Below are 13,396 nucleotides of genomic sequence, written 5' to 3' on the forward strand. Positions count from 1 at the left end.
AAAAATACTGGCCAAGAGCCAATTCAGAACTTATTGCTGTGGAGATGTAAGTCCCAGATTTATTGCAAAAATACTGGCTCCGTGCATGTTTGCAATTAATGATGATAAGAGTTGTTCTTGATGATATTCTACCATATGGTGTGTATGTTACAGCCTATTGCTATTATGTGATGATATTTATAGATGGTGATGTACTCTCTGAAGAAGGCTATTTGAAACTGGTATAACCAGTGCCAGTTAGAGGATCACATCTGGCAATAAATTTGGAGGAAATCATTCTCCTGCACTGGAAAAAAACTAGCGCATCTCAAGGACTTTCACATTGTTTTCATGCTGTATTGTGGAATGTCTTATGTTCCATGGTGGCGTTATAATATTGGATGTATCAGCACTTCACTTCTCATTTGTTATAAATAAGTGTGTGAGAAACACATATACATTGTTTTGTGACTTCATGTGACATATGGTACTTAGTTCTCACTCAGTGATACTTTGTGTATTCCGTGTGCCCCCACCTAACCTTTTTCTCTGCATTGCTATTGGTCTGTGTGGATCCACAGGGAAATCCAATTTCCTGGACTCAAAAGAGATTGCTTGGAGGACAGGGAATATGGGAAGGATCTCTGTCTGTTCACCCATGGACTGCAGGGTAACTTGCTTGTCATTTGATAGGTTAACAAAGAGGCGTGTGTGCTAGAGAACTAACTCAGTGGCATGCTTGTGTTGTTCTAGAATTCTCCCAATGACCTCCAGCTGCTTTCGGATGCTCCTGCCCATCATCTCTTTTGCCTTCTGCCGCCGGTTCCACCTACCCAGAATTCTTTGCCAGAAGTGCTTGCTGTTGTTCAGGTAAGAAAGAGAAAAATTATGCATTTAAATGACCCGTACTAATTTGGGAAGGAAACAGCAGAAAGACATATGGCAGCCTGCTTTAGTTGTCTGGCTTGTTCTATTGATGGAGCCCACTGCAAAACTTGAGGCAACCTAGAAAGCACAGAGCATGTTACCTTTATTCACACTGTGTTTCAGCCTGTTCATTAAAAACTGCTTCAAGCAGCTTTAAAAATTTAAATCTTTATTAAAAACCTAGAGTTTTTTTTCTTGTGGGAACTCAGTAGGAATCTGAACTGGCTGAGACATACCATGCCCATTACTTCAGATGAGCCATGTTTGATCAAATGCCCGTAGCCTGATTGCAGCACAACACTCCAGCACCTGGTCTCCACTCTCTGCCTTATTCCCCCTCTGCTGTTGTCAGGTGTGTTTAGAGGGGGAGATTTCTCGTCAGTCCATTATGAACAGTCTGTCCAGAGGGAAGAAAGCATCAGGAGATCTTATTCCGTGGACCATTTCAGAGCAGGTAACAAAGCAGTTGTTCAGCTGACTCTTGTTTGGCTCATCTTTTTTCATGACTGCTTTTCAGTTCAGTCAGAATGACTCCCCCCCCCCCTTTTTATCCCTTCATAGTTCCAAGATCCAGATTTTGGTGGCCTCTCTGGTGGGCGAGTGGTTCGCATTGCAGTCCATCCTGATTATCAAGGGGTAATGTATTACAATCTCCCATAACTTGCCTTGTTGCGAGACTGAGAAAGATCCAGAAAAGGTGGCGGGAATCTGATTCTTGTGTAGCATGTATGTGAGTCAGCAGTTGGAGGCCGTGCAGCCGGCCAGCCCTTCTGCCATGGACTTCCATTCGTATAGGTGCCAGGTGCCCCATAAGATGTTTTCACATCAATAATTGCAGGAGGTACAGCTGGTTTGTACTGAAAATGTTAGGGTGACCCGATAGCAACAACTTAAGGCATAAATAAAAAATTATTTATATGCTTTCTTCCTGTCAAAATGACCCACAAGGGTCATAAAATGAACACATACACGGGATGTCGCTTACCAGTAGCACATTGCTCATTAATCACCACAGGGTGACCAAGCTGCTTGCAAAACGAGGGCAGGAACCAAATTAATGTAGAGCTCATAATGGCTAGTGAATAAACTGTGAAATTCAGGCTGTTTGCTTGGATCATTGTCAGTTAGTGAAGCACAGAAAGGGCTTCCTTCCCTAGCCCCCCTTTTTGACCTGCTGACATGGTAGGGAAAAAGTATCTAAGGAGAATACCCCATGATGGGACTTTTGTACTTGCAAAACTTGAACCCCTGTTATGTGGGGGGAAGAGGTGACAAAACAGGTAGAGGCAGCTTATAAATCAGGCTGCGTATAGAGGAACATGGGTAAGACAGAGAGAACAGCACAATTGCCCACTCTGGAAGTTAAATTGGTCTTAAGTTGGTCTTAAAGGTGCTATTGGACTCCTGTTAAAGTGCCAGTACAGTTACATAGTGGCTGCATTTCATGTAACTTGTTAACAATTAATGGTCTGTACTCATTGAGTGGCTTTGCTGCTTCTGCAAAGCAAGAGGGATCCCACATCTATGTATGCAGAAGGAATGTTGAATTGTCTTGAACACTGGGCCTTTCAGTATTCTCTTTTAATTGTCCTCTTATGCAAAACTTCTTTCACCAGATGGGTTATGGCAGCAGAGCTTTGCGCTTGCTGCAGATGTACTATGAAGGCAAGTTTCCTTGCTTGGAAGAAAAAATTGCCCAGAAGCCAAAAGAAATTGCTACTGTGAGCAGCGAGGTATGGAAACTCTGTGCGTGACTGGTATTTCTTGATACATGGTAATATCACATCTCTCTAGAACCATTTCGGGGGCTGACAGATCTTAAGCAATTCCTGTTCTCCTGCTGAGCTGACTGTTCTTTTATTGCTTTAGGCTGTCAGTTTATTGGAGGAAGCTGTGATGCCTCGGAAGGACTTGCCTCCTCTCCTCCTCAAACTGAGCGAGAGGCAAGCAGAGAATCTCGACTACCTTGGCGTGTCTTATGGTTTGACACCAAGGCTGCTCAAGTAAGAGTTCAGCGGTATTTGAGCTCTGGTATGAAAGAGGCATCAGGACACAGTGTTTTGCTAACGCATCTACCTATTCATATGGCTGAGCAACAACCCAATTAATTCAATGTGTGTGTGTGTGTGTGTGTGTGTGTGTGTGTGTGTGTGTATGCTGAGACAATCTGTTCTCCAGTGCATGGCCTCCTGAAACAAGAGGGAACAGGACAGGAACCTGATACCGTGAGAAGGGCAGCGCCTGTATATCTAGGAATTATAAATGCACCTGTGTCAGAATAGTTTCCATTTTCAGTTTTCGGATCACAAGTAGTGATCCTCTGGAAATTTCTGTGGAGAAGTTGTGGAAGTATTTACCTCTGCTTGCCTTTGTTTGGTCCCATTTGGGGGAGGGGTCCTGGCCCAGTGTCAGAGAATCTGATTTGCATGCCGAAGGTCCCAGGTCCAGGCTCCAGTATCTCCCGTTAAAAGGAGCAGGGAGTAGGTGGTCTGGAAGACCTCCGCCTGAGGCCCTGGGCAGCTGCTGCCAGTCAGAGTAGTGCAATATTAATCTTGATGGAATTATATGATTCGGTATAAGGCAACTTCATGCGACTCATCTGACCGTTACTGCTTCTTGCTGTCCCTCCTTCCTGCACTAGCCCCCTGATGGATCACATCATGAATATTATGATGCCACAGCACTTTCTAGGCAGCCACATGTGGTTCTGGATGGCATCAGTGCAGGCAACTGAGACCTAAATAAAACTATAGTCTTTTAAGAGAGCCAGTTTGGTGTAGTAGTTAGGAGTGCGGACTTCTAATCTGGCATGCCGGGCTCGATTCTGCGCTCCCCCACATGCAACCAGCTGGGTGACCTTGGGCTCGCCACGGCACTGATAAAACTGTTCTGACCGGGCAGTGATATCAGGGCTCTCTCAGCCTCACCCACCTCACAGGGTGTCTGTTGTGGGGAGAGGAATGGGAAGGCGACTGTAAGCCGCTTTGAGCCTCCTTCGGGTAGGGAAAAGCGGCATATAAGAACCAACTCTTCTTCTTCTTCTATATTTGGAAGCCGTACCAAAAATGAATTGAAAAAAGGCAAGGCAACTCCTGGGGCTGCCACAGAAGTCTGTAAACAATGGGTGTGTAACTTGAATATATATGGATAATATAGCCTTTACAGCAACTTAAAATGTTTCTAACTACAATTATATTTCTTTTGTTTGTCCCTTTACTAGATTTTGGAAAAGAGCTGGATTTGTACCAGTGTATCTGAGGCAGACTCCAGTAAGTCTAATTTCCTGTTCCAAAGAATCCCTGATATACCTACCCTACAGAGCATCAGTCTGAATTAGGTTCACCATCATTACTCAGCTTAGCAGCATATTAGTTAATATTAATCACATTACTTGATTTGTGGAGGCACAATAGAATGGGCGGTAGGGCTGCATGTCTGCTTACCTTTGGGGCTTGAGTCCAGGTACACTGTTAAGACCAGCAGAGTTTAAGTTGGCCTTCAAAGTGCCACTGAGCTCAGGCTTTGTTCTGTGTCTTCAAACCAACACGGCTCCATGCCTGAATCTGTTTGTGAGGCTGTATTGGTTCTGACCAGTCCCTGCAATAGCTTGTCTCATGGTATGGTGACTTCTGTGTTAAATTATAGGTAATCGTGCCTTGCTTTAATATCACTGAAGTTTATTTTGAGGTCTTGGAAACTTACATATTTACCTTTTGGAAACTTTATTTTGAGGTCTTGGAAACTTACATATTTAACTAAAAATATTTTGAGCCATTGACAGGTTTACTGTAAATGTTGTGGTAGAATGAGAACTGCTGGGGAGTTCCTTTCGGTCACTTCAGTTGTGACGGCATGAGTTCTTTGCAGTTATCACTACTGGTTGACATCTACTGATGTGGATTCTCTCTCTGAGAGCAATCTCTTTTGAAGCAGTGGGTTTTTAGAAATGCAGCACCTTACAGAATGCCGCACAAAGGACTCTGCCTTGATTTCTAGAATGATCTGACCGGGGAGCATTCCTGCATCATGCTGAAGGTTCTGCATGAAGAGGAGGAGGCTGAGCAGGAGAGCTGGCTGACGGCCTTCTGGAAAGGTGACCAAGTTACAGACGTTTTGGGGCTGGTTCAAACTGGTTTTGGAGCTGGAAATAGTCTTGCACAAGTAAAAACTTTTGCTGCCTTAGCGTCACATGGGATCTGGTACTTCTAGAAATCTGAGCTTCTGTGAGACGTACTAAGCTCTGTGGATTTTTCCATAGTGGTGATTTCAGACCAGTAACTTTCCATAGGACACCAAGGTAGTAAGGTCACCTTAAGAGGATCTGGATGTGTCCAGAATGAATGCGCTCCTTTTACCTTCTGTGTGGTCAAGTGTTATAGACTATCCTTTAAGGCATCAGTAGTAACATTTTATTTTCCAATTGCTTTGCAGATTTCAGGAGGAGGTTTCTGTCTCTCTTGTCATATCAGTTTAGCACTTTTTCTCCTTCATTAGCCCTGAATATTTTACAGAATCGGAATATCAAACAGCAGTCACAACCCCGTAAGTATGTGCCTTTGAACAACTTGCACAGTATTTGAACTGTCCAGTTTTGGAGTGGATGTAGGCTAATAGACTGAAGTGTAATCCTGGCAAGATTAAAGTGCTGCTAGTGAGTGGAAGGTCTCACTCAGCAGGGCTTAATGTGTCACCCATTCTGGATGGGGTTGCACACTCCTGTAAGGAATAGGCTTGTTATCTGGGAGTGCTCTTGGATCCTGGGCCACTACTGGTTAAGCACGTGGAAGTGGTGGCCAGGAGTGCATTTTTCAGTTTCAGTAGGTTTAGGCAGCTGCAGCTTTTCCTGGGCAGGAGAGATTTGGCCACTGTACCTGGTTAGAACTAGATTAGATTATCACAGTGTGCACTCTATGTGGGGCTGTTCTTAGGAAGTGTTTGGAAACTTCAGTTGGTGCAGAATGCTGCAACTTGGATGTTGACTGGAGTGGGTCATAGGAACTATATTGTTCCCATCTTGGCCCATCTACATTGTCTCCAAATATGTTTCTGGGTGCAGTTCATTGTGCTGGTGTTGACCTTTAAAGCCCTGTGTGGTTTGGGACCAACATACCTGAAGAGCTACATACTCTCTTATGAACCTATGTGACCTTTACAGTCATCTTTGGAGGCCCTGCTTCGGTGGCCCCTTCCTTCTGATATTTAGCAGGTGGCAACCCAAGAGAGGGCCCTTCTTAGTTGTGGCACCAGAACTCTGGATCTCTTTCCCAGGGAGATTTGTCGCCTTCCATTGCCGTCTTCCATTAGTGAGGGAAGCCTTTTCTGCTTCATTTGGTGTTCCCTTGGCAAACTGTTCTTCCTGCCCAATGTTTTTATTGTTGTTTTAATGTTTTGGTATATACCTTAGATTAGTTTTTAATAATGTGCTTCAATCATTTTTAGAATGTACCCTTATTATATATGTGTTAACATGTTAGCCATCTTGGTGGACAAAAAGCTGGAGTACAGATTTTGTAAAATAAATGAATAAAACTGAACATTGGAAAATGCAGTTGTTAGGTCATAGTATTTTGTCTTCTTTATGCCAGAGGTCTTCAAGCTTTTCAGGCCCAGAATCCATATTGGCTCTAACCTGCAATTGTCGCTCCACTTACAATTTTTCCATCAGTCTGCTCAATGTACTCTCTGTTTTCCCTATTTCCTGCTCTTCCCTGAAGAATTTGTTTCCCCTTAAAACAACAAAAATCTGAAGATTTGGAGGAAATGGTATGATTTTGACTGTTCTGTGTAGCAATTATAATCTCTGTTTTTTTCTCTCTCCATTTTTCAAATGATTCATGTGTCTCAGCAATTAGCCGTAGTGAATTAGAAGCTGTTTTTATTCCATATGATCTGAAGAGACTAGAGATGTACTCAAGAAACATGGTCGATTATCATCTTATTATGGACATGATCCCTACTATCTCAAGGATGTACTTTCTCAGCCAGCTTGGGGACATAACCCTTTCTGCTACCCAATCTGTAGGTACCTTATTTTGTATCTGTACACCAGTTCTTCCCTGAGAGAGAGCCATATTACTGTAGCTCTTCTAACTTGATGGCATACTTGCATTCCAGTCTCTGTCCTCCCAGTGGGGTGTCTATATTAAAACTGCTTCAATACATTGTATGCGTCAGTAAATGGGGCAGCTGAAGAGCCCAGTTCCTCCTGCCCAAATACAGTGTCTTTGTCATATTGAATCAAAGAAAGGACATCCTTTTTATTTATTTTTTACAGGCTCTTCTTCTTGGAATTGGCTTGCAGCACAAATCTGTGGATCAATTGGAGAAGGAAATAGAACTGCCTAGTGGGCAGCTGATGGGTCTCTTTAACAGGATAATTCGCAAAGTTGTTCAGGTAACAGTTATTTAACCAAGATTAACCAAGTGGCAGAAAATCATAGTGGCCAGATTTTGTGTTGAAAGACTATGGAGCTATCTTCTATTGTAGAGTTTTTCAGTGGAGGAGGCATAGTCCACCAGTGAAATGTTTCTTTTACTGAAGGAAGACTCCATCATTAGAGCTATGGAACTTGTCATTGGCTTTGACCATTCACTTTACATCAGTAGTGTACCTCAGAGTTAGTGACGGTGGTTCTTAAGACTTGGATAAACTGTTTCTAATGATCTAGGGCAGGGATATTCAACTGGTGGTCCTCCAGATGTTCATGGACTACAATTCCCATCAGCAAATGCTGGCAGGGGCTCATGGGAATTGTAGTCCACGAACATCTGGAAGACAACAGGTTGACTACCCCTGATCTAGGGTATTCAACTGCATTTAATTTTCCTCTGTGCCTTGGGTGTGTGGAGCTTGCAACCTGGGGGAGAGGGGTGCTCACCCATTTGCCTTCCTGCTGTTTATCTGTTTAAAATGCTTCATGAAGTCCAAGCTTTCCCCCCTCACTGGGTAGAGGGTAGTTGGAGGGAACTTGCATATGGATATCACACTTAATTTGAGGCTCAGTGGGATAGTGGAAGGAAGGAGTCCTGTTCCCCAAGTTTGGTTATGTAAATTGTGATCCTGGCTTTCTATTGATTAGATTTTTGAGACTGACTGTTAGAAGGTCATTGGTCAAGGGGAAATGCTGCAGAAGTTTTGTAGCACATGGCCTGTATGTTACCTGAAAGCATTATATGGGGGGAGTAAGGATCTATCACTCTTTGGTTGCTCTTTTCTTCAGTTATTCAACACTGTTCAGGGAAATGCTGTGGAAGAGCAGATGGCAGCAACAAAGGAAATTGTAATGGAGCCAACCCTGAAATCATTAAATGAAGATTTGGTAATTATATTCTCTTAAGATTTCACATATTAGAGCATCTGGGAGATTGGCATTTTTTACCCCCTCAGACCAGGGAAATGGCACTTTAACTCTCAGTCCAGGGACAGGGTCATGATGAAAATGTCTGAATATCAGGTATTGGGGGCAACTGGGAAAGTTGCAGCCATCCTGGGCAGAAACCTCTGGCTGAAATTTATTTAGCATATGGCATGTGTGGTGTAGCCAGGAGAGCCAAGGATTATCTGGCAGCCAGACAAGGTGGTTTGCCATTTTCTACCTCTGCATCATAACCCTTAAGAGTTCCTTAGAAGAACTACCACCCAGTTACTAGCCATGATGAGGCCTTCTTAATTTCCAAGATCTGATGGAATTGGGCTTTACCTGGGCTGTTCAGATCAGGGCTGGTCATTCTGCATAGTGGAATGCTGGATTCCTCTTTTGGAGAAAATGTATGTAATTTAGCTCATAGAGTTCGAGGTATTTTGGTGGTAAAGTCTTCTTTGGCCATTATCAGCTTTTGCTTTAAAACAGGTATATAAAATACATTAAACCAACAAATAGCTCCTGGGAGGTTAACAATGAGTTGCCAACTTGCAGTTGCCTGGTAGGAACAGTGTATGTTCTATGTAAAGTTGGGCATTTTTCCCCTGGTGTAGGAAGAAGCAGCAAAAGAGTTTCAGGAGAAACACCAGCAAGAGATCGGGAAACTGAAAGATCTTGACCTGTCACAGTAAGCACCTCTTTCTCCCCTTCCTTGAACTAAATAGTTTGTTTCTAGAAGACTTGGCGTAAAGGGCCTTTGCCACAGCATCCATTTAAGACCAAGAATTCTACAGGATACCCAGGTCTTGTCTGAGTGTCACTGTTGATTGGCTGCCTGCAAATGGGGAGGCTATCAGCTAGCCTGTTGGCAAAGGCAGATTGATATGTTGATATATGTTTCTAACCAGACTAGGAAGCTAGACGCTTTGTTTAGCCTGCCTGGGAGACTTCAAGTAATTCAGGACAGACTTTATTTATTTATTTGTATTTATATACTGCCCTCCTCTGAGGATCAAGGCAGTTTACAGAAAAAAAGTATATTACAGGAAACATTAGATGAGTATAAAGAAGTTTGATAATTGAATCAATAATCATAACATCATTGATCATAATATAATATAACCTGTTCAGTGGTGATTTTGAGCACAATCTCATAGAGTGGTGAATAAGGGTGTGTGTGTCTAGGGGCCCAGTAGAAGTTGTCACTGGCCTCAACCAAACGCCTGGTGGAAGAACTCCATTTTTCAGGCCCTGCGAAACAGGGCCCAGATCTCTGCTAGGAGCTCATTCCACCAGGTGGGGGCCAGGACAGAGAATGACTTGGCCTAGGTTGAGGCCAAACATGCTTTCTTGGGGCCAAGGATCACCAACCAGTTGGTATTAACTGAGCATAACGCTTTGGGGGGGGGGGGGGGGCATAGGCAGAGAGACGGTCTCTTAGGTATGTTGGACCCAAACAGTGATTACCTTAAAGGTAATTACCAAGTCCTTAAGCTTGATCTGGGATTCAACTGGTAACCACTGCAGCTCTTAGAGCATGGGCCAGATGTGGGCCTTCCAAGGTGTTCTTGTGAGAACTCCAGCCTCTGCATTTTGGACCAGTTGTAGTTTTTGTATCAGGGAAAAGGTCTGGAAGGTGTTGGGTCCCGCAGAGCATTCAGGAATCCAATAGATCCATAAGTCTCCATGGGCAAGCTAGAATGTGCTTGGCGTCCAATTGAGGAACAGGTGGTAGTCGCAGCCAAGCCTTCAGAGTGTAGCGGTCTGACCATGGGACAGTGCTAACTGCCATCATCAGTTCCATGTCCAGCCCTGCGTCAGAAATGAGGCCCAGGATGTGACCTGCCTGATGGGTAGGGCTGGTGACAAATTGCAAGAGCCGTAGTGTCTCTATGGCTGACACCAGATCCTGTCTGTTTCCACAGGACAGCCGTTCGGCATGGACATTAAAGTCCCCTAGGATTAGTAGTCTGGGGAACTGTAATGCCCAGACCACCGCCACTTCCAGCAGGGCACCTGGTGATGCATTGGGCATGTGGTATACCACCCAGATGGCCAAGGTTTACGTTGTGCCCCACATGAGGCACTTTGGCACTTTCAGAGTTTTTCCAGCTTTTGAGGAAAGTTCATGTTAAACTTAACTCTTGCCACATAACAAAAGTGGGAGGCATGTTGTCTTCCGCTGCATTGCTGAAGTAGGTTTGCTACTTCCAAAGAGTTACATCCCCACTCTTTTCCATGAAGTCATATTGATAGGATGGAAATGATCGGCTAGTGTTTCATTGGAAGGGGAGTGGCAGGGCTACTATTTTAGGGGGGAAATATTAAATATGTCTCTCTCTTCACTGAAGGTAGTTCCTAGTGAGTAGGTGTGCTGGTCTGCTTTCAAAGAGCAAAATTGGAGTCAAGGAACATCTTAGAGGCTAACAGGACTGTTGTATAAACTATGGCAAGTCAAAGCTCCTTTGATTAGCAAGAGAGTATTGACTCTTGAATTTGTATACCAGAGTTTTGTGAAACACTGGGGGTTCTTGATGGCCCTGAAGGGGTTTCCTAAATTGGTGGGAGTTAATTAATTTTTAATATATATATATATATATATATTAAACATTTATCAGGAGGTATGAGCACGTATGGTCCTGTCAGCCCGCTCCTCTTCCCAAAATGGCCAATGATTGGTCTGCAGCGGCTAGGAAGGGGAGGGGGTATCAATGTTAGCCAGTAACTTAACCTTTTCTTTCTGGAAAACAGCATAATTAATCTTTTTGGACTAATTGAACCACCTGAAAGGATTTAAACAATCTCCGCTTCACATTCAGATATGTAATCAGAGGCGATGATGAGGAGTGGAACGAAGTGCTGACCAAAGCAGGACAGGCGGCTTCCATTGTCAGTCTGAAAAGGTTAGTGCAGGGGAAATTCAGGGTTGTGTCCTACTTAGTATATCTGGCATCTCAGAATAATATGCAGCTGAAGAATTAAATGGACAGCAGTGAAGAAAAGTGAACAGATACATCCCCCGGTATGTTTCCTTCTCTTTTTTCTCCTGGTCAGAGAAAGAGAGTGGAGTAACTGGGATTATTCTGTACCATAAGAATTATCCTCTGCTGTGCTGGTTTATGTAATAAAGAAGAAGAGTTGGTTCTTATATGCCGCTTCTCTCTACCCGAAGGAGGCTCAAAGCAGCTTACAGTTGCCTTCCCTTTCCTCTCCCCACAACAGACACCCTGTGAGGTGGGTGAGGCTGAGAGAGCCCTGATATCACTGCTCGGTCAGAACAGCTTTATCAGTGCTGTGGCGAGCCCAAGGTCACCCAGCTGGCTGTGTATGGAGGAGTGGGGAATCAAACCCAGCTCGCCAGATTAGAAATCTGCACTCCTAACTACTACACCAAGCTGGATCTTGCTAAGATCTATAATGTTATGATCTATAATATATTTTCCTCTTATTAAATATTGGCTAGGTCCTCAGTTCCAAAAAATTTAGCTCACGTACAATTGTCCATGGGGTAGCGATGGGTCGGACACGACTTCGCACCTAACAACAACAGCAACAACAATTTACTGACTTTGAGAGCCGTTTGTCATATTTCCTCCCGGCTTCTATAGTAAGATGGGAGAGTAGCTGGTCTCTGTTTCGTTCACATGGGAGAATTGGATGTTAACTCACTGTCACTCGAGACGAGCTGTGGGGTGAGCGGTGCTCACGGGCACAGGTGCGGACCTCCCATGCCAGTGCGTTTGTGCCCGCTCCTCCCCCCCTCAGCACGGCGCTCGCCAGCGGGCACAAACGCGCAGGTATGGAACTGCTGTGCCTGAGCGTTTGCGCCTGTACCTCTCCCCTGCAGCACAGGCCAAGCTGCAGGGGGGGAGGGAAATGCACCCACTGGTGCGCCAGCGCCTCCCTCCCCCCTGCCACGGCCCGATACCGAGGGCCTCACAGCTCGGTACTGGGTCGTGGCTTGGGGGTTGGGGAACACTGCTATAGAGGCGTGCTAGTGACATGCCATAAATAATGGAATGAAGCTGAATTCTTTTAATTAAGAAAACTCTGTGAATAACAGACCTGCTATAACTGTTTTCTCCTGTGTGACATCACTTTAGCTAAGGCTGCACGGTATTTGCTAAGAAATCATTATCTTGAGAATATTTTTAGTAGATGTATTTGGAAATATGTGGGCTCCGATCGCAGCCATCCTGAGTGATTTCTACTGGTTATGAGCAAAACATAAGGGTTCTGCTTAATTCTTGGCTCTTCCGCAGGCCTAACGAGAAACAGTCAAGTTTCATTAATGTCAAATTACCATGATTTTTATAGGGGTTGCAAAATGTGACTTTTTAAATGTAGAATGTTGCCTTGAGTGCATGATACCCAAGTGGTGGGATATTCACTTACTCTGTTTTAATGGGTTTTTTCAGTGACAAAAAAAGAAAATCAGAATCTGTAATAGGACCAAAACAGGAGAAGAAATTTAAGAATAAAGTCCCAAAGCAAAAGTGGAAGAAATGAACCCCAAAACGCGTGGACCTAAGTTCTTGTGTTGGGAGAATCCAACTTCTTTTATAAAGTAAATGACTGAAAGCTAAGAAGAAGATGTACCTTGGAGTGGAAAGGCTGGAAGCATTTGAAAAAGACTGCATGCAGTAGTGCTGTTCATAAGATATTTTTATATTGCTGCCAGCTCAGCATTTGTGCTACATTAAAAGGGATTGTAGAACTTAAGTGCACACTGGATTATTACCAGGAGTCCTAACTTTTTAGGCCTGCAAAACTCTGCTATGTGAGCCTAAGAGACCTATAAACATTCTTCCCATTTCCTTGATTGTTGCTCTTACTTGTGGTTCTTGGAGGGAGGCCTATGTTTTATTGTGTATGTGTTTATTTTACATTGAAAGCTGATATTTTTTTCTATTAGTACAACGAGGCATACAGTGTTTAGTAAGATTTTAAACGGTCAGCTTTATGTGCCTGTCCAATGTAGTTTACTAGACTTCTTGATTAGAAAAAAAATCCAGATTCAGATTTAATGAAATCTTTTCCTGTTGAACACTGTCATCGCTATACGCTTTCAGGGTTACTTCTGAATATTGGTAGCTGGTTCTGCCCTAGTGCCCTGCTCACACTATGCA

General features: G+C 43.8%; 1 protein-coding gene across 3 annotated transcripts in view; it reads left to right on the forward strand.

Annotated features, from left to right (window-relative positions):
- The window catches only part of NAT10 (N-acetyltransferase 10), a 33,696-nt gene extending 20,607 nt beyond the window's left edge, over positions 1-13,089 (forward strand). For 2 of the 3 annotated variants that reach the window (XM_077322127.1, XM_077322128.1), the window contains exons 16-29: positions 733-849; positions 1,259-1,360; positions 1,468-1,542; positions 2,523-2,639; positions 2,776-2,909; positions 4,127-4,175; positions 4,903-4,999; positions 5,338-5,448; positions 6,752-6,924; positions 7,181-7,300; positions 8,127-8,225; positions 8,882-8,955; positions 11,087-11,170; positions 12,686-13,089. In XM_077322127.1, the coding sequence (XP_077178242.1) occupies positions 733-849; positions 1,259-1,360; positions 1,468-1,542; positions 2,523-2,639; positions 2,776-2,909; positions 4,127-4,175; positions 4,903-4,999; positions 5,338-5,448; positions 6,752-6,924; positions 7,181-7,300; positions 8,127-8,225; positions 8,882-8,955; positions 11,087-11,170; positions 12,686-12,776 (1,443 nt within the window). In that variant the 3' untranslated portion in view covers positions 12,777-13,089. Of the gene's footprint in view, positions 1-732; positions 850-1,258; positions 1,361-1,467; positions 1,543-2,522; positions 2,640-2,775; positions 2,910-4,126; positions 4,176-4,902; positions 5,000-5,337; positions 5,449-6,751; positions 6,925-7,180; positions 7,301-8,126; positions 8,226-8,881; positions 8,956-11,018; positions 11,171-12,685 lie in introns of those variants that run through there. The other variant, XM_077322129.1, reaches the window with a different exon arrangement.
- The last annotated feature ends 307 nt before the right edge of the window (positions 13,090-13,396 follow it).

This window comes from Paroedura picta, chromosome 2 (assembly GCF_049243985.1).
Source record: "Paroedura picta isolate Pp20150507F chromosome 2, Ppicta_v3.0, whole genome shotgun sequence".
Lineage (NCBI taxonomy): Eukaryota > Metazoa > Chordata > Lepidosauria > Squamata > Gekkonidae > Paroedura > Paroedura picta.